Source organism: Haliotis rufescens, unplaced genomic scaffold, assembly GCF_023055435.1.
Source record: "Haliotis rufescens isolate VD_foot unplaced genomic scaffold, xgHalRufe1.0.p SCAF_36, whole genome shotgun sequence".
NCBI lineage: Eukaryota > Metazoa > Mollusca > Gastropoda > Lepetellida > Haliotidae > Haliotis > Haliotis rufescens.
The window spans coordinates 3,465,157-3,491,368 of NW_025964068.1; the positions used below are offsets into that span (position 1 = coordinate 3,465,157).

At 42.9% G+C, this 26,212-nt stretch overlaps 1 protein-coding gene across 1 annotated transcript; it reads left to right on the forward strand.

Moving 5' to 3' along the window:
• Positions 1–177: 177 nt before the first annotated feature.
• LOC124147750 (serine/threonine-protein kinase Chk2-like) lies at positions 178–26,212 on the forward strand. Its single transcript, XM_046518504.2, has 16 exons — positions 178–413; positions 1,745–1,872; positions 3,905–3,983; positions 5,602–5,667; positions 7,931–8,021; positions 8,616–8,724; positions 9,173–9,226; positions 9,848–9,912; positions 10,241–10,340; positions 10,704–10,742; positions 10,877–10,924; positions 14,882–15,045; positions 17,516–17,631; positions 18,850–18,935; positions 19,295–19,369; positions 22,758–26,212. The coding sequence occupies exons 1-16, from the start codon at positions 203–205 to the stop codon at positions 22,854–22,856; spliced, it is 1,530 nt and encodes a 509-aa protein (XP_046374460.1). The 5' UTR covers positions 178–202; the 3' UTR covers positions 22,857–26,212.

The window sequence follows — 26,212 nt, forward strand, 5'->3', positions numbered from 1 at the left end:
CGACTGGACCTCGCCGTCTATATTTGATATTTGATCTAGTGATCATCGTTAATATCAATTATAATTGTTTTCAAGTCGTGTAATCAAGAACAAATGCCAAGAGACAAAAGATCAGAATGTAAACGTTGTCCAACAGACGTCTCCGAAATTTGAAAGTATAGAAATTGTTGTAAGGGATGTAGAATGTGTAATCTCCCACGCTATGAGCGGTTTATCCGGGGCGATAGAACCGTGTGTATACCCAGGTAGTTCAGGTGGACGTGCTTGTGACAGTGGGACCAGCCAGGGCACCTTACCATCCAGCATGGAGACGCTACCAAGCGACATGGTCGACGGCGAATACAGCGAGGAAGACGACGCAGAGGAGACGTGGGGCAGATTGTTTCCTCTGGGAGCTAGCTTCGTTGCAGTCGGTTAGAATCGTATGCTCGTGTTTCTTCCGTGCGGTGTGACAACAATGTCAAGCTTCAACATGCTCCCTAACTGACCTACTTCTCTCGTGATACGAGCCCCTGGGATGTTATGTTGCAAAATATAGACACTGTTTGATGGTCTGAGCAGGTTGTCACCCCTTAAAATATGGCCGCGTCCTCATCAGTTCTGAGGTTGAGGTCGTTATGGGGAGACATGGCCAGGAATGTCATTCATGGCATGTAACGCTGTACCGGCAAGCCAACAAGTCAGTGATGCGTGTTGTGTAAATAAATCGTCATTTAACACTCATTCATAGAAGTAAATAAATTATGTTCAATAGGTATATATTCTTTTGCTCTATTGGAAATCGTACTATTATTATCGTACTGTGTCAATTTTTTTATTTTTTTTATTATAATCGTTTAGTCAAAGCAGAGAATTAAAAGTATACAGCTGAACATAAGCTGAAGTGACCAATAATTTGAAGATTAGAATAAACTTGATCAGACCTTTCATGTTGATTATTTATCTTGTGGCGTTCATGGTCCAGATTACAGATTCATTTCAATTTTTTTATGCATAAAAGTCTTGGAAAACATGTAAGCTCAAATGGGATTCATTCACTGTTCATCTTTAAATTTATTGGAATAAAAACATTTCAGTCATGGTAAATTCAAAGTCAGTGTTTGAAGGGAGGTCAGTGTGACCTCGATTTATAAGTCAGTGTAGAGTTGATTGGCTGTCATTATTGTATGTCAAGTAACACACAAATGTGTGTCCAGTATGCACAATTGTATGTCAAATGACACAAATATGTGTCCAGTATGCACAATTGTATGTCAAGTAACACACAAATGTGTGTCCAGTATGCACATATGTGTGTCAAATGACACAAATATGTGTCCAGTATGCATAATGTTGAGATTGGACACAGATAAAGAATATACTGGGTCCCAAGGGACGAACAATAATATTGATTGTACATACAGCACATGAGGAGTTATGGGTGTCTGTTATTTCATCCATCAATTATGACCACTGTCCACAAGACCATTGATTCATTCCAGGCTCTTAAGTAATTATCAAACCGTACTGTACACAGCACCATGACATTAATTTACAGAACCCTCATTGGGAATATTATATACATGTGTACTCTCCATTGAACATGGTGAGAGTGAACAGTTTCCAGTGACTTGCAGTTCATTAATGTGAGTGAGTGAGTGAGTGAATACTGTACCTGTGTCACAGTTGTCACTCTTCCAGGTATCTCAATGACTCTTCTGTTCTGCAGAAAGTGTAGTGTTAAATTTCTGTTCCTCCTTTTCAGATATGGTGAAGGATGAGTATACATTTGGCAGGGGAGACAACTGTGATGTGTCTTTCAATGGAACTTCAGCAGCTCGGAAGAACCAGTGTTTCCAAGCCTACAGCAAAGTTCATTTCAAGCTAATCCGGGTAATGTTTGTCATGAATATATCTTACAGGGTACAATCCCATTAGTCAGGACACCCATCTCCTAGTGACTGTAGGAAGTCTACATATTTACAAAGGGCTAGAAGACTGCAGTCAAGAGCCCAGTCAAGGTCTAAACTTTGTAGTTATAGTCATGTGCTAAATTACTACAATGTGTCTGCTAACATAATGGCTATGTTCACTCACTCATTAAAACACTCTGTTTTAGGAACACAAGACTGCTTTAAGGTTTGGTTTGAAATAGACTGCCATCTCTGTCTCTGATTTTTCTAATGACCACTACACAATTATTGACATTATCAACTATTTTTCCATGGACTTCGTGGCCAAATGTCCCTGCGGAATTCTTTTACACGAGTCATTCAAAGGTCAAGGTCACAGGATAGAAAAAACAAAAGTTTATAGTTTAAAATCTTGTTTTTATCCTTTAACTGGATACATACCTTCTTTTGGATGGGTCCCTACTGTGGAAGATTAGTCAAAGATCAAGGATGATTATGTTTTGGTACAGTATGGTTTTATGATTGTCAGTTTTTGAGACATGATTTTCTCAAAGACATTGAACCTTATTACATTTGATATATACATGTTTCTTAAGAATCTGAACAGCATTTATGTCACAGGTCAAGATCACCTTTGCGGTGTCTTGTCAAAGGTAGTTGTCTCATGTTTTGCAGTGAGACTGTCAAAGGCCAAGGTCATGAGATAGAAAAAAACAAGCACAATAGTGCATTAACTAATGCATGTACATATAAACTTGGTAGGTACCTTCTTGGGCTGGGGCGGGTAACTCGGGTACCCGTGTCGGGTGGGTACTGAGTAGGGCCTGGGTACCCACAGGACTACCGGGACCCGTGGTAAGTCACATGATATATTGTTTAATGACATAAATTATCTAGAACTCTATGGTTACACTACAAGTCACTAATGTTCGCATTTATTTCTGACTATGCACCCATTCTTTCTGACTTTTCATTTGGTTGAATAAAGATAAAACTGAAGTCAACTTCAGTGTATGCATGACAAGATTGTTTAATACATGTATCTAAATATGTTTTGCCAGGGCTATGGAAAAAAAAATCTGAATCGGACATTTTGTACCTATCTCTTGAGACCTACAGTGGGTACCCGGGTAGGGTTGTGTAATAGGGAGATGGGTACCCGGGTAGGGTCGTGTAATAGGGAGATGGGTACCCGGGTAGGGTCGTGTAATAGGGAGATGGGTACCCGGGTAGGGTCGTGTAATAGGGAGATGGGTACCCGGGTAGGGTCGTGTAATAGGGAGATGGGTACCCGGGTAGGGTCGTGTAATAGGGAGATGGGTACCCGGGTAGGGTCGTGTAATAGGGAGATGGGTACCCTGGTAGGGTCGTGTAATAGGGAGATGGGTAACCGGGTAGGGTCGTGTAATAGGGAGATGGGTACCCGGGTAGGGTCGTGTAATAGGGAGATGGGTACCCGGGTAGGGTCGTGTAATAGGGAGATGGGTACCCGGGTAGGGTCGTGTAATAGGGAGATGGGTACCCGGGTAGGGTTGTGTAATAGGGAGATGGGTACCCGGGTAGGGTCGTGTAATAGGGAGATGGGTACCCTGGTAGGGTCGTGTAATAGGGAGATGGGTACCCGGGTAGGGTCGTGTAATAGGGAGATGGGTACCCGGGTAGGGTTGTGTAATAGGGAGATGGGTACCCGGGTAGTAAATTTGGACTTGTCCCAGTCCTAGTATCTTCTCTTTCTGTCAATCTAAGGTGCAGGTCATCTTTGATGTTATTGTAAAACGTTCTTTGTTATTTATTGTTGCACTTTTACTTGTACAATCCTGAGACTTTGGTATATATGATGTCTTAGGGTCCTGGTCTGGAAGAACATGGTGGTATGTTAAGGCAGTGTGAGCTTTCATGGCAGTGGCAGGTCTGTTTCTGTTTTTGCAAGTACCTGCACACCTTTACATTTTTATCATGAAACAAAAGCATCACAAGCCCTCATTCACCTTGAATACAATGTTTTCTTTCAGCAAAGCACCAGCACAGGCGTTCATGTGTTCCTGGAAGACACCAGCAGCAATGGAACTTTCATCAATGGCGAGAAAGTTGGTAAGGACATTCTTTTGAACATCCCTGAGAGAATTTCTGGGCAAAATCATTCATGCAGTACTCCAGGCATGTTGTAAGAGCTGTCTGATATAGTGATAGGCATATTGGAATATTGGTTGAAATGAATCAGATTATATCTTTGTGTGAATATCTGACAACTCCATAGGAGGCTACAAGTGGGCAAAAGCGTCCAGAACAGCAAATGTTCTTCTTTTATCTTGAAAACAAACTTAAACAGCCAGTTCCTAATCAAACTAAAGGCTGCACCATTATGTTGTGGATATTTTGTGCACTCTGTGGTTTCTGACATCCGTAGCTTTCAATACCTGAAAGGGAGCACCCCCGAATGAATGTTTGAAATCTGTAGGGGATCCACTGCACTACCGTCCCGACAATAATAAAATAGCATGTATTTGTAAAGCCTTACACTTGATATGGATGAGTTTGCTTCGGAACTTTAGAGATAGAGTGATGAAAATCTGACATGGACTGGGGAAGTGGCTCAGTGATTCATACAACCATACTCTACTGCATCCCATTGGATTTGCAGTGTGTATAATTTGACCCCATTCTCAATTTAGTGCATGCAATAATTTGTGTCTGTTAGAATCCTGGACATGTATAACATGAGGTATCAATTTACATACCGTACATGTTGATGGCAATACAGTGCGACGTTTAACCCAACTCACTCAATCAGTGATGGTAATTTGAATAAATTTACCAAGATCAGAACATTTTCAATATATCACGTTGAATGTTGAGTGTAACTTAATATGTAGGATGTTTGTATTGATATATTTATAGCTTTACTAATGCGTTAGGGATCTATTTTAAACAAAACCATATTTAATACTAAGAGTGCATCTCTTTTAAGGACAAGTACATGTTTTCAATGTGCTGCACATGTTTCCGAGGCAAGGGAGTTAATTGACTATATAAAAGTCCAGTTTCTACCCTAGACAAACTAAGCTGGAATTTCGTGGCTGGATTGTAGTGCTACCATGGCTGTTATGAGTTACGTCCATCCCCGGTCCATCCTATTGACCAATCAGATTCCCTCTCTCATATCACTTCCATTTGCTTCAAACAGAATTGCGGCATCCGGTCAAGACGATCTGATCGATAATCATTATCTTTATTGTAATAACACAAGTCTTACCTCGCCAAATACATTAAATCACTTGAGCACCTTGATTAAAAATCTGAAAAAAGTATTTGTCGACCCCCAGTTGACAGTACACATGCTCTGTAAGTCCTGCAATTGACCGAAATCTGCATGGCAGTCGCCATGTTGTTTATTAACCAGATGTCAATTTTGTTCCACGATATTGATTTGACTATGTTTGTCTAGCCAAAATATAACTCCATAATTCCAGGCCAGTTCGGCAAGGGTGGAAATTGGACTTTTATGGTCAGTCAACACCCTTGCCTTGGGAAGATGTGTGCTACAGTTGGAGACAAATGATTGTTTATCACTGGCCCATGATACAGTGGATGTCGGGTAGCTCTTCAAACCCTCATACACCAAAACTTGGGGTTGATTCCCAACATTCCTACAACATGTGAAGCCTCGGTAGCCCCTCCGTAAAATCTCACTCTCACACATTATTTCCAGGAAAAGGGAACAAGCAGGTTTTGAACAACAATGATGAAATATCTCTGGCTCTAAAGAAGAACAAAGGTGGGTCCTGCACAGACACACTTTGTGTTTGGAATGACAGCTACTGATGGCACAGCCTGGAGGCATTTGCTTTGTGCAGAACTTTTTGTTTATTATAATAATGAGTTCAAGTTAACAACTAAAACAAAAGAGTACAGGGAATTGTTTCAAGTGAGTGAACACTGTGTATTGTATCTTGAGGTGTGTGTCTAGTGATGCCCCACTGAAGAGTGAACACTGTGTCTTGTATCTTGAGGTGTGTGTCAAGTGATGCCACACTGTGGAGTGAACACTGTGTATTGTATCTTGAGGTGTGTGTCTAGTGATGCCCCACTGTAGTGTGAACACTGTGTATTGTATCTTGGGGTGTGTGTCTAGTGATGCCCCACTGTAGTGTGAACACTGTATATTGTATCTTGGGGTGTGTGTCTAGTGATGCCCCACTGTAGAGTGAACACTGTATATTGTATCTTGGGGTGTGTGTCTAGTGATGCCCCACTGTAGAGTGAACACTGTATATTGTATCTTGGGGTGTGTGTCTAGTGATGCCCCACTGTAGAGTGAACACTGTGTATTGTATCTTGGGGTGTGTGTCTAGTGATGCCACACTGTAGTGTGAACACTGTGTATTGTATCTTGAGGTGTGTGTCTAGTGTTGCCCCACTGTAGAGTGAACACTGTGTATTGTATCTTGAGGTGTGTGTCTAGTGATGCCCCACTTTGGAGTGAACACTGTGTATTGTATCTTGAGGTGTGTGTCTAGTGATGCCCCACTGTAGAGTGAACACTGTGTATTGTATCTTGAGGTGTGTGTCTAGTGATGCCACACTGTAGTGTGAACACTGTGTATTGTATCTTGAGGTGTGTGTCTAGTGATTCCACACTGGAGTGAACACTGTGTATTGTATCTTGAGGTGTGTGTCTAGTGATGCCCCACTTTGGAGTGAACACTGTGTATTGTATCTTGAGGTGTGTGTCTAGTGATGCCACACTGTAGTGTGAACACTGTGTATTGTATCTTGAGGTGTGTGTCTAGTGATTCCACACTGGAGTGAACACTGTGTATTGTATCTTGAGGTGTGTGTCTAGTGATGCCCCACTTTGGAGTGAACACTGTGTATTGTATCTTGAGGTGTGTGTCTAGTGATTCCACACTGTAGAGTGAACACTGTGTATTGTATCTTTGGGTGTGTGTCTAGTGATGCCACACTGTAGTGTGAACACTGTGTATTGTATCTTGAGGTGTGTGTCTAGTGTTGCCCCACTGTAGAGTGAACACTGTGTATTGTATCTTGAGGTGTGTGTCTAGTGATGCCCCACTTTGGAGTGAACACTGTGTATTGTATCTTGAGGTGTGTGTCTAGTGATGCCACACTGTAGTGTGAACACTGTGTATTGTATCTTGAGGTGTGTGTCTAGTGTTGCCCCACTGTAGAGTGAACACTGTGTATTGTATCTTGAGGTGTGTGTCTAGTGATGCCCCACTTTGGAGTGAACACTGTGTATTGTATCTTGAGGTGTGTGTCTAGTGATTCCACACTGGAGTGAACACTGTGTATTGTATCTTGAGGTGTGTGTCTAGTGATGCCCCACTTTGGAGTGAACACTGTGTATTGTATCTTGAGGTGTGTGTCTAGTGATTCCACACTGGAGTGAACACTGTGTATTGTATCTTGAGGTGTGTGTCTAGTGATGCCCCACTTTGGAGTGAACTCTGTGTATTGTATCTTGAGGTGTGTGTCTAGTGATTCCACACTGTAGAGTGAACACTGTGTATTGTATCTTGGGGTGTGTGTCTAGTGATGCCACACTGTAGTGTGAACACTGTGTATTGTATCTTGAGGTGTGTGTCTAGTGTTGCCCCACTGTAGAGTGAACACTGTGTATTGTATCTTGAGGTGTGTGTCTAGTGATGCCCCACTTTGGAGTGAACACTGTGTATTGTATCTTGAGGTGTGTGTCTAGTGATGCCCCACTGTAGAGTGAACACTGTGTATTGTATCTTGGGGTGTGTGTCTAGTGATGCCACACTGTAGTGTGAACACTGTGTATTGTATCTTGAGGTGTGTGTCTAGTGTTGCCCCACTGTAGAGTGAACACTGTGTATTGTATCTTGAGGTGTGTGTCTAGTGATGCCCCACTTTGGAGTGAACACTGTGTATTGTATCTTGAGGTGTGTGTCTAGTGATTCCACACTGTTGAGTGAACACTGTGTATTGTATCTTGAGGTGTGTGTCTAGTGATTCCTCTCCTTGACAATGTATCTGGTGTGTTCTGTTTCCAGCTTATGTGTACATGGACTTGAAGTCAAATGAAGATGCAGATTTACCCAAAGAACTGACAGAAAAGTACACACTAACCAAAACTCTTGGAAGGTAGGAGTACATGAGCAAATGAGTCCCAGTCAAACCTTGTTAAGCCTCCTGTTGTCTCATTTTAGTTTATACGATGTCATCACACCCAGAGAATCACTGCCTTTCTGTCCTGAGCAGTCTTAAATGGACAGGAAGTCAACTGTTCTGAAGCCTTGTTGGTACACAATAGCCAATAACCCCCAAGCTTACTAGGGGCCTGAAGTTATACATCCCTAGAAGGCGTATACAGTATCCCATTAGTTGAAGAGGTAAGGGGCCACTGCCATTGTAACTGAAGGGGATTCTAAGACAGATTAGGCAGAATAACAACATCCTAACATTGCATGCCTAAGCTGAGGATTGCGTGGCCACAATGGCTGCAGAGCATGGCAAATGACCTGGGATCTGTTACTGTGCAGATACTCCCAGAATTACTCCCCACAAAGCCAGCTGGTTGACATGCTGAGTGTAGAGTGACCTCCCCTCTCTTATCAACCCCTGCCTGTACAGACATTGGATGTCTCTGTAAATCAAAGCTACATGAACATTCTACAATTTTATCATGTCTTGAAACTGCTTGAGAAATAACCATGGTTTCACTTTGTGTATTTCCAGGGGAGCTTGTGGGGAGGTGAGGTTAGCTTTTGCCAAAGGATCTTGTGAGAAGTATGCATGCAAGATAATCTCCAAAAAGAAGTTCTCAGTTGGAGGAAAGTCCCAACTAGTAAGTAGACACCGATTGTGTTTCAAGAGGGGATTTGTGTATTTGGTGGCCAATATACCCATATCACTAGATAGTAGATTGACTGGTCACTATGGTGATTGACTGTGGATAGTGCTCGGATGTGTGATTGACAAGAGACTGTAGCACTCATCTATCATAACACAGAAGTCTGGTACTTGTGGCTCTCGGATTGTCATCCCCAACCCAAATCTGCTTCTCGCCCCATTGGGATTAGAGTACCTCATGCTTGGCTAACATTGGGGCTGTCATTCTGTGGAGGAATATAAACTTACTCTCTGATAGCTCTGATGGCTGCTCGTACTCTCACTGGAATTAATTATTTACAGACTGTGGTAATATTGCTGACTGTAGCCTGGCTCTCTAGCCTTGAACTCACACTGTCCACAAAACCATGACCAGGATTCTAATGATCAGGATATGTTTTCAGAACATGGCGTCCCAGGTTATGAGTGAAGTAAAAATACTAAAAGCGTTAAAACATGTAAGTATAATAAAATGGGTGAATTGCTTGAAAAAAAAAGATATCTAGAGAATCTATATGTTGTGTTGACTATTAATATATTTTATCATTCAAAACTGACCTCCATATTGCTTGGGTGACATCTGAAGGAAATAACACTGCTATGAAATTGCATCTCAATGCTCTGCAAAGTTATCCCTCTGCTACTGAAGCTGGTTAGCAGTACTTCATATGGTTAAAACAGTGTTTATTACTGTTTATTACTGTTTACAAAGTGAAAAAGTTGGAAGAATGATGTTGGATGATAAATAGGATCTCACTTGTGTCTTTTGGTATGAAATATATCAACACTCATCGATAGTTTAAAACTCCTTGGCAAGCATCGGAATTTTCATTGTTTATCAACTTGTGTAGATATATTTGATATAGTAAAAGACACTCAGATGAGCTTCTCTATCTTGCGTAAGGTATTTGTGAAAATCAGTTTCAGTAGACCAAAAAAGCAGTGAGCAAAGTTTGATGACAGGTTCCCATGGTTACTGATGGAGGTTCCTACCGATTGTAATTGGAATCACAGCATGAATTGTTTACAGCCTAAACTGTGTTGAGATACGTGATATCAACACCTGTTTACTCTTCCAGCCATGTATCATCAGGATAGAGGACTTGATAGACAATCCTGACACTCTCTTCATTCTCCTCGAGCTGTGAGTATACTTCACACTGGGCAACTGGCGGGACAGAAGGGTCTCCTGTAGTTTGCAATGGAATTCTTGTTGTGTTGATTTTGCCATGAAGATCAGGCTAAGGCCTCATGTTTACATTCATGACATGGGAGTCTCTATACTCATGATAGTAAGTCTATATGTTACTGTATGAACTTATTCTATCTTGTATCTGGTTTTTGCTAAAACATTAGTCTCCCTTGGTAACCAATTGTTTCACAACATCAACTTTCAACCAAAATATATGCATCCAAAGTTACACGTTGCCTGCAAACACACCCTGATGCCCTATTTTGTGTCCACCTTCTAGGGTGGAAGGGGGGGAGCTGTTTGACCGGGTGGTCAGCGTGGGGCAGTTTGACGAACCTACGGCCAAACTGCTCTTCTACCAGATGATTGCAGCCTGTAAGGTGAGTCACTTGATCCAAGCAGGCAGTCCAGGGTAGAATTGATCTCCAGTAGCCTGTGCTTGTTATGAAAGTCCACTAAATCTGATTGTTGGTCTGGCTCAGTGACCTGGCCAGTGGCATGTCATTGTTCACTGATGGTTTGTCAGTCACTGGTTTTCTCCAGTATATGGTGTTTTCGACATGAAACCCCTGTGACAGCTGGAACATTGGTGACTGCAGTGTTCACCAACTTTCACTCACTCTAGGATTGCAAATAGGTTGCAGCCCAAGTTCCACTTACAATGAAATGGATATAAATATGGGATTACTATATAGAACCATGTGTAAGAAATAGAGATTGCAGGTGTGCCTTGTTTGTTTCAGTATCTACATGACCAGGGCATTACTCATAGGGATTTAAAGGTATGTAGGATCTTTTCTCCTATATGTTCATCATGCTCTTATGTAGAAATATATTCAGAAACCTCAGTCATGAAAAGAAATAACTGATGTTTTTAACTTTTATAACACTGATTAACTTATGTGTTCATTTTCAGCCTGAAAATATTTTGTTGGCCTCCGACTCAAATGACACTGTGATAAAGGTACGTACTGACACCTTCCTGATATAGTCCCAGTGTACCTCAGTTCACCCCTCACTTACCGGTAGTTGACTGATGGAATACTAGTTGTACTGTGTTGTTTGATCAAACCAACCATACTTCCTGTCAGAGTCTTTCTGAACAGCAGCACTGACTACCATCCATTACTCAACAAGTAAGCAGCTACAGCACTGACTACCATCCATTACTCAACAAGTAAGCAGTGAGAGCACTGACTACCATCCATTACTCAACAAGTAAGCAGCTACAGCACTGACTACCATCCATTACTCAACAAGTAAGCAGCTACAGCACTGATGACAATCCATTACTCAACAAGTAAGCTGCTAGAGCACTGACTACCATCCATTGCTCAACAAGTAAGCTGCTAGAGCACTGACTACCATCCATTACTCAACAAGTAAGCAGCTACAGCACTGACTACCATCCAATACTCAACAAGTAAGCAGTGAGAGCACAGACTACCATCCAATACTCAACAAGTAAGCAGTGAGAGCACAGACTACCATCCATTACTCAACAAGTAAGCAGCTACAGCACTGACTACCATCCAATACTCAACAAGTAAGCAGTGAGAGCACAGACTACCATCCAATACTCAACAAGTAAGCAGTGAGAGCACTGATTACAATCCATTACTCAACAAGTAAGCTGCTAGAGCACTGACTACCATCCATTACTCAACAGTAAGCAGTGATAGCACTGACTACCATCCATTACTCAACAAGTAAGCAGTGAGAGCACTGACTACCATCCATTACTCAACAAGTAAGCAGTGAGAGCAATGACTACCATCCATTACTCAACAAGTAAGCAGTGAGAGCACAGACTACCATCCAATACTCAACAAGTAAGCAGCTACAGCACTGACTACCATCCATTACTCAACAAGTAAGCAGTGAGAGCACTGACTACCATCCATTACTCAACAAGTAAGCAGTGAGAGCACTGACTACCATCCAATACTCAACAAGTAAGCAGCTACAGCACTGACTACCATCCATTACTCAACAAGTAAGCAGTGAGAGCACTGACTACCATCCATTACTCAACAAGTAAGCAGTGAGAGCACTGACTACTATTCATTATTCAACAAGTAAGCAGTGAGAGCACTGACTACCATCCATTACTCAACAAGTAAGCAGCTAGAGCACTGACTACTATTCATTATTCAACAAGTAAGCAGTGAGAGCACTGACTACCATCCATTACTCAACAAGTAAGCAGTGAGAGCACTGACTACCATCCATTACTCAACAAGTAAGCTGCTAGAGCACTGACTACCATCCATTACTCAACAAGTAAGCAGTGAGAGCACTGACTACCATCCATTACTCAACAAGTAAGCAGTGAGAGCACTGACTACCATCCAATACTCAACAAGTGAGCAGCTACAGCACTGACTACCATCCATTACTCAACAAGTAAGCAGTGAGAGCACTGACTACCATCCATTACTCAACAAGTAAGCAGTGATAGCACTGACTACCATCCATTACTCAACAAGTAAGCAGTGAGAGCACTGACTACCATCCATTACTCAACAAGTAAGCAGTGAGAGCACTGACTACCATCCATTACTCAACAAGTTAGCTGCTAGAGCACTGACTACCATCCATTACTCAACAAGTAAGCAGTGAGAGCACTGACTACATCCAATACTCAACAAGTAAGCAGTGAGAGCAATGACTACATCCATTACTCAACAAGTAAGCAGCTACAGCACTGACTACCATCCATTACTCAACAAGTAAGCAGTGAGAGCACTGACTACATCCAATACTCAACAAGTAAGCAGTGAGAGCACTGACTACATCCATTACTCAACAAGTAAGCAGTGAGAGCACTGACTACCATCCATTACTCAACAAGTAAGCTGCTAGAGCACTGACTACCATCCATTACTCAACAAGTAAGCAGTGAGAGCACTGACTACATCCAATACTCAACAAGTAAGCAGTGAGAGCACTGACTACATCCAATACTCAACAAGTAAGCAGTGAGAGCACTGACTACATCCAATACTCAACAAGTAAGCAGTGAGAGCACTGACTACCATCCATTACTCAACAAGTAAGCAGTGAGAGCACTGACTACATCCATTGCTCAACAAGTAAGCAGTGAGAGCACTGACTACCATCCATTGCTCAACAAGTAAGCAGTGAGAGCACTGACTACCATCCATTACTCAACAAGTAAGCAGTGAGAGCACTGACTACATCCATTACTCAACAAGTAAGCAGTGAGAGCACTGACTACCATCCATTACTCAACAAGTAAGCAGTGAGAGCACTGACTACATCCATTACTCAACAAGTAAGCAGTGAGAGCACTGACTACCATCCATTACTCAACAAGTAAGCAGCTACAGCACTGACTACCATCCATTACTCAACAAGTAAGCAGTGAGAGCACTGACTACATCCATTACTCAACAAGTAAGCAGTGAGAGCACTGACTACCATCCATTACTCAACAAGTAAGCAGTGAGAGCACTGACTACATCCATTACTCAACAAGTAAGCAGTGAGAGCACTGACTACCATCCATTACTCAACAAGTAAGCAGTGAGAGCACTGACTACCATCCAATACTCAACAAGTAAGCAGTGAGAGCACTGACTACATCCATTACTCAACAAGTAAGCAGTGATAGCACTGACTACCATCCATTACTCAACAAGTAAGCTGCTAGAGCACTGACTACCATCCAATACTCAACAAGTAAGCAGTGAGAGCACTGACTACATCCATTACTCAACAAGTAAGCAGTGAGAGCACTGACTACCATCCAATACTCAACAAGTAAGCAGTGAGAGCACTGACTACATCCATTGCTCAACAAGTAAGCAGTGAGAGCACTGACTACATCCATTACTCAACAAGTAAGCAGTGAGAGCACTGACTACCATCCATTACTCAACAAGTAAGCAGTGAGAGCACTGACTACCATCCATTACTCAACAAGTAAGCAGTGAGAGCACTGACTACCATCCATTACTCAACAAGTAAGCAGTGAGAGCACTGACTACCATCCATTACTCAACAAGTAAGCAGTGAGAGCACTGACTACATCCATTACTCAACAAGTAAGCAGCTACAGCACTGACTACCATCCATTACTCAACAAGTAAGCAGTGAGAGCACTGACTACCATCCATTACTCAACAAGTAAGCAGTGAGAGCACTGACTACCATCCATTACTCAACAAGTAAGCAGTGAGAGCACTGACTACCATTCATTACTCAACAAGTAAGCTGCTAGAGCACTGACTACCATCCATTGCTCAACAAGTAAGCAGTGATAGCACTGACTACCATCCATTACTCAACAAGTAAGCAGTGAGAGCACTGACTATCATCTTTTGTGTGTCTCTGAAATCCTGAATATTGAAATCGGTGATTGTTTAGTTTAACAGAGACTTTGTGTAGAGAAATGTCATATGTGTTATTGCAAACTAATTATGAAACCTTTTGGCATGATTGAAAATACTTTATGTTCATTGATGCAATTTGGCTCAATTTACCTGTACTCCTAGCAAAGCAAAGTGGCAAGATGTTGATTGTTGTTTAACGCTGCTCTCAGCAATGTTCCAGTGATATGACGGCAGTCGGTAATAATCGAGTCTAGACCAGACAATCCAGTGATTGATATCAAGAGCATAGGGAAATGATGACAGTGAAACTGACCAACCAATCCCATTAGTCACCTTTTACCAGTGTGGCAAGAGTCAGTAAATCAGAGCTGTTGCTCACACTATCAAATATTGTTTGACTGCTCTCAGCTGGATGCATAGACTGCTGTAAGACTGTAATATTACTAACTAACAGGATAAAACTGTCTTTTCTTCATCCCTTTTAGATTAAAAATGAGGCTTTTGAAACTAATTGCACCCAATGCATCATCTGGCTGTTTGATTGTGTGGCTGTCCTGGTTTAGGTGACAGATTTTGGATTATCGAAATTTGTCGATGCTGGGTCTCTTATGAAGACTTTCTGTGGCACGCCTACCTACCTGGCACCGGAGATCCTGATCACTGCCGGAAGTGGAACATACACCAAAGCCATTGACGCCTGGAGTCTGGGAGTTATCCTGTTTATTATGTGAGTGAGTCGAGCCATATCTCCCAGTGTTGACACACATCAGATATTGTCAGATACCTTCAAATATTTCTTATTAATGTTACTACAGGATTATTTCATCCATGTTTGCTTCTCTAGCCAATAGAAAATCTCTTCTTGAATATAGTTGCAGTATTTCTTAGAAGCTCTGTAGATGGGTTGATGAGGTGATGTAGGCTGATGGGATGAAGTGACCCCAGTCTGTGTTGATGGTTGACTTTCCTAATCTCTGGGAATACTAAAGTTCAGCTACCATGTCCCACCAGTTGTTGATCACTTCAAGCTTCTGTAGCTACATGACCATGTCCCACCCAGCTGTTGATCTCTTCCAGCTTCTGTAGCTACATGACCCTGTCCCACCCAGTTATTGATCTCTTCTAGCTTCTGTAGCTACATGTCCATGTCCCACCCAGTTGTTGATGTCTTCTAGCTTCTGTAGCTACATGACCTTGTCCCACCTAGTTGTTGATCTCTTCTAGCTTCTGTAGCTACATGACCATGTCCCACCCAGTTGTTGATCTCTTCCAGCTTCTGTAGCTACATGACCCTGTCCCACCCAGTTGTTGATCTCTTCCAGCTTCTGTAGCTACATGACCCTGTCCCACCCAGTTGTTGATCTCTTCCAGCTTCTGTAACTAAATGACCTTGTCCCACCCAGTTGTTGATCTCTTCCAGCTTCTGTAGCTACATGACCTTGTCCCACCCAGTTGTTGATCTCTTCCAGCTTCTGTAGCTACATGACCATGTCCCACCCAGTTGTTGATCACTTCTAGCTTCTGTAGCTACATGACCATGTCCCATCAAGTTGTTGATCTCTTCCAGCTTCTGTAGCTACATGACCATGTCCCACCCAGTTGTTGAACTCTTCTAGCTTCTGTAGCTACATGACCATGTCCCACCCAGTTGTTGATCTCTTCCAGCTTCTGTAGCTACATGACCATGTCCCACCCAGTTGTTGATCTCTTCTAGCTTCTGTAGCTACATGACCATGTCCCACCCAGTTGTTGATCTCTTCCAGCTTCTGTAGCTACATGACCATGTCCCACCCAGTTGTTGATCTCTTCCAGCTTCTGTAGCTGCATGACCATGTCCCACCCAGTTGTTGATCTCTCCCAGCTTCTTTAGCTACATGACCCTGTCCCACCCAGTTGTTGATCTCTTCCAGCTTCTGTAGCTACATGACCATGTCCCACCCAGTTGTTGATCACTTCTAGCTTCTGTAGCTACATGACCATGTCCCATCAAGTTGTTGATCTCTTCCAGCTTCTGTAGCTACATGACAATGTCCCACCCAGTTGTTGATCTCTTGCAGCTTCTGTAGCTACATGACCATGTCCCACCCAGTTGTTGATCTCTTCTAGCTTCTGTAGCTACATGACCATGTCCCACCCAGTTGTTGATCTCTTCCATGGCTGTTTATTATATGCATGTATTTAAACATGGCTGTTTATTATGTGCATGTATTGAAACATGGCTGTTTATTATGTGCATGTATTGAAACATGGCAGTTTATTATGTGCATGTATTGAAACATTTCTGTTTACTATGTGCATGTATTGAAAGATGGCTGTTTATTATGTACATGTATTGAAACATGGCTGTTTATTATGTGCATGTATTTAAACATGGCTGTTTATTATGTGCTTGTATTTAAACATTTCTGTTTACTATGTGCATGTATTGAAACATGGCTGTTTATTATGTGCTTGTATTGAAACATGGTTGTTTATTATGTGCATGTATTTAAACATGGCTGTTTATTATGTGCTTGTATTTAAACATGGCTGTTTATTATGTGCTTGTATTTAAACATGGCTGTTTATTATTTGCTTGTATTGAAACATGGTTGTTTATTATGTGCATGTATTTAAACATGGCTGTTTACCCCATTTTCAAGGTCACAGCAGGCAAATCTGCTTTTGGAGTTGGAAAACGGTGTTGCCGCGATATCTCAAGAATTAAACACTGGATTGTCTTCATATTTGGAACTATGGTGTATATACAGACTCCGCAGACACCAGTCGGTTTTGGTGACCTTGACCCCATTTTCAAGGTCACAGCAGGCAAATCTACTTTTGGAGTTGGAAAACGGTGTTGCCGCGATATCTCAAGAACTAAACACTGGATTGTCTTCATATTTGGAACTATGGTGTATATACAGACACCGCATACACCAGTCGGTTTTGGTGACCTTGACCCCATTTTCAAGGTCACAGCAGGCAAATCTGCTTTTGGAGTTGGAAAACGGTGTTGCCGCAATATCTCAAGAACTAATCGCTGGATTGTCTTCATATTTGGTACTATGGTGTAATACAGGCGGGGGACATTTCGTCACTTTGTGACAAATACTTGTTATGTGCTTGTATTGAAACATCAACATGTTTATTATAGGCATGTTTTTAAACATGGCTGTTTATTATGTGCTTGTTTATAAATATGGCTTCTATTGCAGGCTGTCTGGTTATCCACCTTTCTCGGACGAGAGGAAGGACATGGACCTCCCTAAACAGATTATGGGTGGACACTTCAGCTTCCCCCCTCAGTACTGGGAGGGGGTGCCAGAAACAGGTCAGTTGCAGGGGGAGGGGTGCCACAAACATGTCAGTGGCACGGGGAGGGGTTGCCAGAAACAGGTCACTGGCTGTGGGAGGTGGTGCCACATCAGTTGCAGGAGGAGGGGGTGCCACAAACAGGTCAGTGGCAGTGGGAGGGGGTGCCTCAAACAGGTTAGTGGCCGTGAGAGGGGGTGCCTCAAACAGGTTAGTGGCCGTGGGAAGGGCTGCCAGGAACAGGTCAGTGGTAGCAGGAGGGGATGCCACAAACAGGTCAGTGTGAGCGGGAGGGGGTGCCACATACAGGTCAGTGGGAGGGGGTGCCTCAAACAGGTTAGTTGGAGGGGGAGGGGGTGCCTCAAACAGGTCAGTGGCAGCGGGAGGGGGTGCCACATACAGGTCAGTGGGAGGGGGTGCCACATACAGGTCAGTGGGAGGGGGTGCCTCAAACAGGTTAGTTGGAAGGCGAGGGGGTGCCTCAAACAGGTCAGTGGCAGCAGGAGGGGATGCCACAAACAGGTCAGTGCGAGCGGGAGGGGGTGCCACATACAGGTCAGTGGGAGGGGGTGCCTCAAACAGGTTAGTTGGAGGGCGAGGGGGTGCCTCAAACAGGTCAGTGGCAGCAGGAGGGGATGCCACAAACAGGTCAGTGCGAGCGGGAGGGGGTGCCACATACAGGTCAGTGCGAGCGGGAGGGGGTGCCTCAAACAGGTTAGTTGGAGGGGGAGGGGGTGCCTCAAACAGGTCAGTGGCAGCGGGAGGGGGTGCCAGAATCAGGTCAGTCGCTCTGGGAGGGGGTACCACAAACAGGTCAGTGGCAGGGGCAGGGGTGCCACAAACAGGTCAGTGGCAGGGGGAGTGGGTGCCAGGAACAGGTCAGTGGCAGCTGGAGTGGGTACAATAAACAGGTCAGTGGCAGTGGGAGGGATGGGGCCAACAGCATGCCATCTCCATCACTGTATCCATGTTTACCATTTTTCACACATGTAAGACCAACATCAGCATGAATATTTCCAGACTTTTCATTTCATATTTACCTGAGAATATACTGCCTCAATTCCTACCAGTGATGATCATACATAAAGTATCTCAGATACTGGCTAGATGCCTGGCACTGCCTTCCATCACTGATAACCCAAGGCTACTGGCTAATTTTCTGTCAACATGTTTACCAAATATAAGCCTCGCAGTATGTTGAGGATGTGTTGTCATTGTTCATAAAACTGTATTGCAGCCATTGATTTGATCAAGAAGTTGATGACAGTTGATCCAAAGAAGAGAATCACGCTTTCAGAGGCCTTGCAACATCCGTGGTTTAAGGTGAGTTGTCATGCTAACTGTTTTCAGATTGGTTGTATATTTTAATATGTACATACCGCTGCCGCTGGGCAGAAAGATGTATATTCCCCACACCCCTAGCGTGATTCTAGGCGTTTTCTGCATGTAACAAATTGAAATAGGTCGTTCATAAGAAGTTTGCCCTGATTATGTTTGTTGCTTTATCACCAGACCAATGGGCTTGTTGGCTTCACAAAATAACTGCTCCATTTGAGGATGTCCTCCCACATCAAGTTGATGTGCCTTCATGTAACTGATATACTCATGTAACTCACACATTCATTCAAAAAGTTAAATAAAATATTCTGAAATAGGTCCAGGTCATTGTTCTGTCGTTTCAGGATGAGGAGATGAAGATCAAGGCCAATCAACTGATGTACCCAGAAGCAGACGGAATGGTGCCCCCGACGATGGTGGTCAGTATTCTTTCAGTGTCTTCCGCATTGTCCATCGGACAGGGTCAGTGGTGTAGCCTAGTGGTGTAGCCTAGTGGTTCAAGCATCACCTCTCGTAGTGGTGTGGCCTAGTGGTTGAAGCATCACCTCTCACATTGGTGTGGCCTAGTGGTTGAAGCATCACCTCTCGTAGTGGTGTGGTTGAAGCATCATCACCTCTCACATTGGTGTAACCTAGTGGTTGAAGCATCACCTCTTGTAGTGGTGTGGCCTAGTGGTTGAACCATCATCACCTCTCACACTGGTGTAGCCTAGTGGTTGAAGCATCACCTCTCACAGTGGTGTGGTCTAGTGATTAAAGCATCATCACTTCTCACAGTGGTGTAGCCTAGTGGTTGAAGCATCATCTCTCGTAGTGGTTTGGCCTAGTGGTTGAAGAATCACCTCTCACAGTGGTGTGGCCTAGTGGTTGAAGCATCATCACCTCTCACAGTGGTGTAGCCTAGTGGTTAAAGCATCACCTCTCACCTTGGTGTGGTCTAGTGGTTGAAGCATCACCTTTCGCAGTGGTGTAGCCTAGTGGTTGAAGCATCACCTTTCGCAGTGGTGTAGCCTAGTGGTTGAAGCATCACCTCTCACAGTGGTGTGGTCTAGTGGTTGAAGCATCACCTTTCACAGTGGTGTAGCCTAGTGGTTGAAGCATCACCTCTCACTGTGGTGTGGTCTAGTGGTTGAAGCATCACCTCTCACAGTGGAGTGGTTGAAGCATCACCTCTCACAGTGGTGTTGTCTAGTGGTTGAAGCATCACCTCTCACAGTGGTGTGGTCTAGGGTTTGAAACACAACCTCTCACAGTGGTGTAGCCTAGTGGTTGAAGCATCACCTCCCACTGTGGTTTGATATAGTGGTTGAAGCATCACCTATCACAGTGGTGTAACCTAGTGGTTGAAGCATCACCTCTCACTGTGGTGTGGTCTAGTGGTTGAAGCATCACCTCTCACTGTGGTGTGGTCTAGTGGTTGAAGCATCACCTCTCACTGTGGTTTGATCTAGTGGTTGAAGCATCACCTCTCACAGTGGTGTTGCCTAGTTGTTGAAGCATCACCTCTCACTGTGGTGTAACCTAGTGGTTGAAGCATCACCTCTCGTAGTGGTTTGGCCTAGTGGTTGAAGCATCACCTCTCACTGTGGTGTGGTCTAGTGGTTGAAGCATCACCTCTCACTGTCGTGTGGTCTAGTGGTTGAAGCATCACCTCTCACTGTGGTTTGATCTAGTGGTTGAAGCATCACCTCTCACAGTGGTGTGGTCTAGTGGTTGAAGCATCACCTCTCACTGTGGTGTGGTCTAGTGGTTGAAGCATCACCTCTCACAGTGGTGTGGTCTAGTGGTTGAAGCATCACCTTTCGCAGTGGTGTGGCCTAGTGGTTGAAGCATCACCTCTCACTGTGGTGTGGTCTAGTGGTTGAAGCATCACCTCTCACAGTGGTGTGGTCTAGTGGTTGAAGCATCACCTCTCACAGTGGTGTTGTCTAGTGGTTTAAGCATCACCTCTAGAAGTGGTGTGGTCTAGGGTTTGAAACACAACCTCTCACAGTGGTGTAGCCTAGTGGTTGAAGCATCACCTCTCACTGTGGTTTGATATAGTGGTTGAAGCATCACCTATCACAGTGGTGTAACCTAGTGGTTGAAGCATCACCTTTCACAGTGGTGTGGCCTAGTGGTTGAAGCATCACCTCTCACTGTGGTGTGGTCTAGTGGTTGAAGCATCACCTCTCACTGTGGTGTGGTCTAGTGGTTGAAGCATCACCTCTCACTGTGGTTTGATCTAGTGGTTGAAGCATCACCTCTCACAGTGGTGTTGCCTAGTTGTTGAAGCATCACCTCTCACTGTGGTGTGGTCTAGTGGTTGAAGCATCATCACCTCTCACAGTGGTGTGGTCTAGTGGTTGAAGCATCACCCCTCACAGTGGTGTGGTCTAGTTGTTGAAGCATCACCTCTCACAGTGGTGTGGTTTAGTGGTTGAAGCATCACCTCTCACAGTGGTGTGGTCTAGTGTTTGAAGCATCACCTCTCACAGTGGAGTGGTCTAGTGGTTGAAGCATCACCTCTCACAGTGGTGTTGCCTAGTTGTTGAAGCATCACCTCTCACTGTGGTGTGGTCTAGTGGTTGAAGCATCATCACCTCTCACAGTGGTGTGGTCTAGTGGTTGAAGCATCACCCCTCACAGTGGTGTGGTCTAGTTGTTGAAGCATCACCTCTCACAGTGGTGTGGTTTAGTGGTTGAAGCATCACCTCTCACAGTGGTGTGGTCTAGTGTTTGAAGCATCACCTCTCACAGTGGAGTGGTCTAGTGGTTGAATCATAACCTCTCACAGTGGTGTAGCCTAGTGGTTGAAGCATCACCTCTCACAGTGGTGTTGCCTAGTGGTTGAAACATCACCTCTCACTGTTGTGTTGTCTAGTGGTTGCAGCATCACCTCTCACAGCGGTGTGGTCTAGTGATTGAAGCATCACCTCTCACAGTGGTGTAGCCTAGTGGTTGAAGCATCACCTCTCACAGTGCTGTGGCCTAGTGGTTGAAGCATCACCTCTCACAGTGGTGTGGTCTAGTGGTTGAAGCATCACCTCTCACAGTCGTGTAGCCTAGTGGTTGAAGCATCACCTCTCACTCTGGTGTGGTCTAGTGGTTGAAGCATCTATTTGTCTAGCCTTTTTTTTTTTTGTCTAGCCACAGTGCTGTTCACAGTTTGATTTTGTATGTGAAGCCCATTTCTGGTGTTGCCTGCCTTTATGTGGCTGGAATATTGCTAAAACTGACATAAAACCCTCCTCACTCACTGAATGATTGTAGGCCATTAAAGGTAGTCTTTATCGCAAGCTTTTCAGTCAGTTTCAGATTGTGCTAAATGGTCTATGTATGAGATACTGTTGTTTTTTATCATGTATTTGATTCGTACAAACTGTTTATGTTAGCCTTGTTTTTTTTTATGTTCAAAATAGTCATTAAAACAAAATGTGACTTCACCATAGAGTGCACTCTATCAACCAATGGAGGATGTTATGTAGTACCATGACAAACAACTTATTTTAATAGCACAATGTAGAGAAAGAGGCTATTTCTGTCAAATTTGGATCAAGTTGAATATGAAATGAATGTTATTCATGGGGGCATGTCAATTAAAAGTGTTATGTAGCAACAATGTATGCATATGCAATGATTAGGCCAGAAGACTTCAGGGACTTTGTCTTTTGAGTTAAGTATCTTTAAGACTTGAAATGGCATCATATAAATTAGCCCCTTGGTGTGGGAACAGTTAATTCCTAACTCCCACCACCTTCTCGTGTGGAATCAGCGATGTTGTTCTAGTGATATTTACTATAGCATTCTTGTTTTCTCCTCCACTAGCCAGTGGGCAAGAAGAGGACGATGGATGGATGTGGCGAGGAGCCGCCCACTAAAAGGAAAGGCTCAGCAGACACCACGTCCCCTCCGGAAACACCCTGAACAAAGAGTATGTGCTGTCCTGACTGTGGATGTCAGGCTCGGACCTTGGGGCTTGCTGCTCTCACACTACACCTGTCCTGAAATCACACATCACCTTGGCTCGGACCTTGGGGCTTGCTGCTCTCACACTACACCTGTCCTGAAATCACACATCACCTTGGCTCGGACCATGGGGGCTTAGGCTATTCACTTTCCATTCTGCAATCTGAAATATAGATATACTGAAATATTAACTAATAAGAACAGGGAAACATTCAGGAAGAGACCATACCCTTCAAGCTGAGCACATTTGTGATGTTGATGTAATATCAGCTACTTAGTATCAGTACTGATATCATAACATACCTTAGCACCAGTATTGATATGCCAGACAGTTAAGTATGAGTACTTGTCAGATCAATGTCTTATATCTCAGTACTGATATCAATGGAACAAGTTTGTATTATTAAAACTGTGGAAAGTAGTAAGGTGGGCATGTGCTTACATTCTGGCATGAAATGAGCTTGTCAGGAGTGAATGTAAGTTCTTCAGCAGCTGGGCAGGACGAGTGTGTGTGTTCCATCTGTGACTGTTGACCAAAACACTCACTGTGTTGTGGCTTACAGAGACACTGGCAACAGAAATGTCTTCTCATCATGACAATCAGAAATAGAAAGAATTTCTCAATCAAAATTAATGTGTTGGTGTTGATGTCGCTGATTCCATTGGACAGGGAAACAGGCATGTGTATCAGATTCTCTGTTGTAGAGGACTTGTATCTGTTATATGCTTAAATCCTTCTGTCATTTGATAATGCCTTCGTCTTACCAGTAGGGATAAGGGTGCCCTTAGTCTAAGGTGCCACAATTCGCTGTGCAGAGTTGCATCCCTTTGGCATGCCAGAAACCTATGTTTATGGGTATGAATCCCAGTTCATCTTGATTATGTCTCCAGGTTTGTCAGCACTATGCCCATGCTTGTGGGTTTCACCGAAGTGGTAAATGTCTGAAACTCTAACTCATGACTCTAACTTTCCTCCCACATTATGACGACTCACCGTGATATAACTGGAATACTGTTCAAAGCTGTGTCAAAGCCACGTCACTCACTTATTCTTTATTGAACATTTAATTATTTTTTTGCGAATTCAGGATTTTTTACATCATTGTTATTGCCCTATTATTTATATTGTTCTGTGATTTCAACCGTTTTGCATTTAGACAAGACACTTTATGTGGTTGGTCTTCAGTGTTGTGCCTGGGCTGCAGCAGAACCATGCTTGCTGATACAGCAACATCACATCCATAACAGATGTCAGCGTATATATCTGTCATATCGGACCATGGACCACGAAGTAGTGGTTACCGTGGTTACAATTACATCAAAATCATAAGTATAAATATACATAAAATTTGGCATTGATGTGTTGTGATAGTTCTTCTTCTGTTGACTTCTTAAAGATTTATTCAGTCTTTTTCCTGTTTCCAGTGTATAATTAACTGTGAAGAGATCATACATACAACATGTTAGCAGAACAGTTCCTCACGCTCTTGTAAGTGGCATTATGCTTAATTATAGTTAAGCTTTTTTAATTTCATCTCATTTCAAAATGTTCAATTTGACATTTCTAAATATATCACATTCTTCACAAATTTTTAAGGATTTTGTTGGATGTAGTTTTTACATTAATTTTCCATTGTAAATATGACCATACATGTATTTGGAAAATTGTTGGACATGTCTGATGTGTATTCATTTTCCCTCATCTTCCATAGAATGATAGTAAGTGGTAATCACTATTTGAAACAATACCAGCAAGTGAGCACGATATTTCTCAATATGTGGAAAGTAGTGTCATTTTAACCTAAGCATGTTGAAGATGCAATGAGGCCCATGGTACTTTGTTTGTTCATGGTCACAGTGATGCAGTTGGCAGAACTTAATGGCATGTGTTTAGTTTGTCATACCCGCATCAGCATGTTTGCCCACTACCACATTAAAGCTTGCTTTGATAGAATACTACTATGTGTGCATGTATGGAAAATGTAATTTTCAGTCTGGTGAGGCATTTTAGTTACTAGTTTATGGATCTTTGTTCCCAAATGTGGAATGGGGATTTGAGAACTATCATTTTTCTTCATTTTTAGATTCCTTCTTTGTAGTTTGCATGGAATATTACAACAAACCTTTTTAGACATACTCGCTCACATAACACATGTAACATATGTATTTACTCAAGTAGGTCTTCACTTTTGTGAAGTGTTGGCGACACTTGAATCCTTCCTCTGTTAAGTCTCCCTTTAAGAACTCCCTCAGGTTAACCCACCAACTCTATGCTGATTTCACCTGCCACAAGCTAGTTCCCATTTTGTTTTAGGTGAGAAGCCATTCTGTTACATTTATCCTAGATCCTTCCTACGCTGTAAGGATATCCCGACCCACATTAAACACAGTAGGTAGAACTCATCATTTATCATGCCATGCCGTGTGGTGGCTAACTAGTGGGACTTGATGGACCAATGTTGAAGCTGGTATTGAGCCCACCAGTTGTGTTCCTGTCTCAGCTTTAATGTTTATGAAGATGACCCAGTTAAGGTTGTATCAGATACAAATGCAACAGGGTTTACAACCTTTGCACAGAATATCAGACAATATTGGGCAGGCTTAAGTGCAGTTTGGGAAAAATTTCAAAGTTGAAAGATCAGATTTTTATGTGGTCTGTTTTGTTTCATATTCAATTAGGTAAATATTTCATTAATGTTCAAATTTGTTTTATAATTCTTTACCTCATCAAAGTCAAATGTTGCAGTAATACTGTTGAAAGCAGAATTAAACCCAATCAGGCTCAGTAGGTATTGAGAACTACACTGATCCTGGGGACTTACAAAGTACAGTGTGGTTGAGGTCTAGTGTGAGCAGGACTAATGTATGCTTGCCGGATGGAAGCCCTTCTATCAGACAGGTTCTTGGTAGTTTTTGCATTGCATCACATTTTGTTACGAGTAAGGATTTATATATTCTGATTCATTTCCAACTGATGCTTGTGTGTGATATTTTCCCACAGGGTAACATATGACAAGTGCCGTATCATGTTTTGGGATTTTTTACCAATAACTCAAGTTCTCAAACTACCCCCAAAAATAAAAATCTGGTCTTTCACTTTTTATTTAACCCTTACTTGGACTACATATGTGTGTTCCTGTTGGATTTCTTTACTGTGTATAACAACCAGGATGTCATGGTGGTGTTGATGTTGTATATACTGTATTATAACTGGCTCTCTTGCCAGAACAAGAGGTGCATGGGTGTCTGTTTTTATAATCATATTGATGTGAATGATTTAGTCATGGTAACGTGGAATAAAAGTATGACACTGG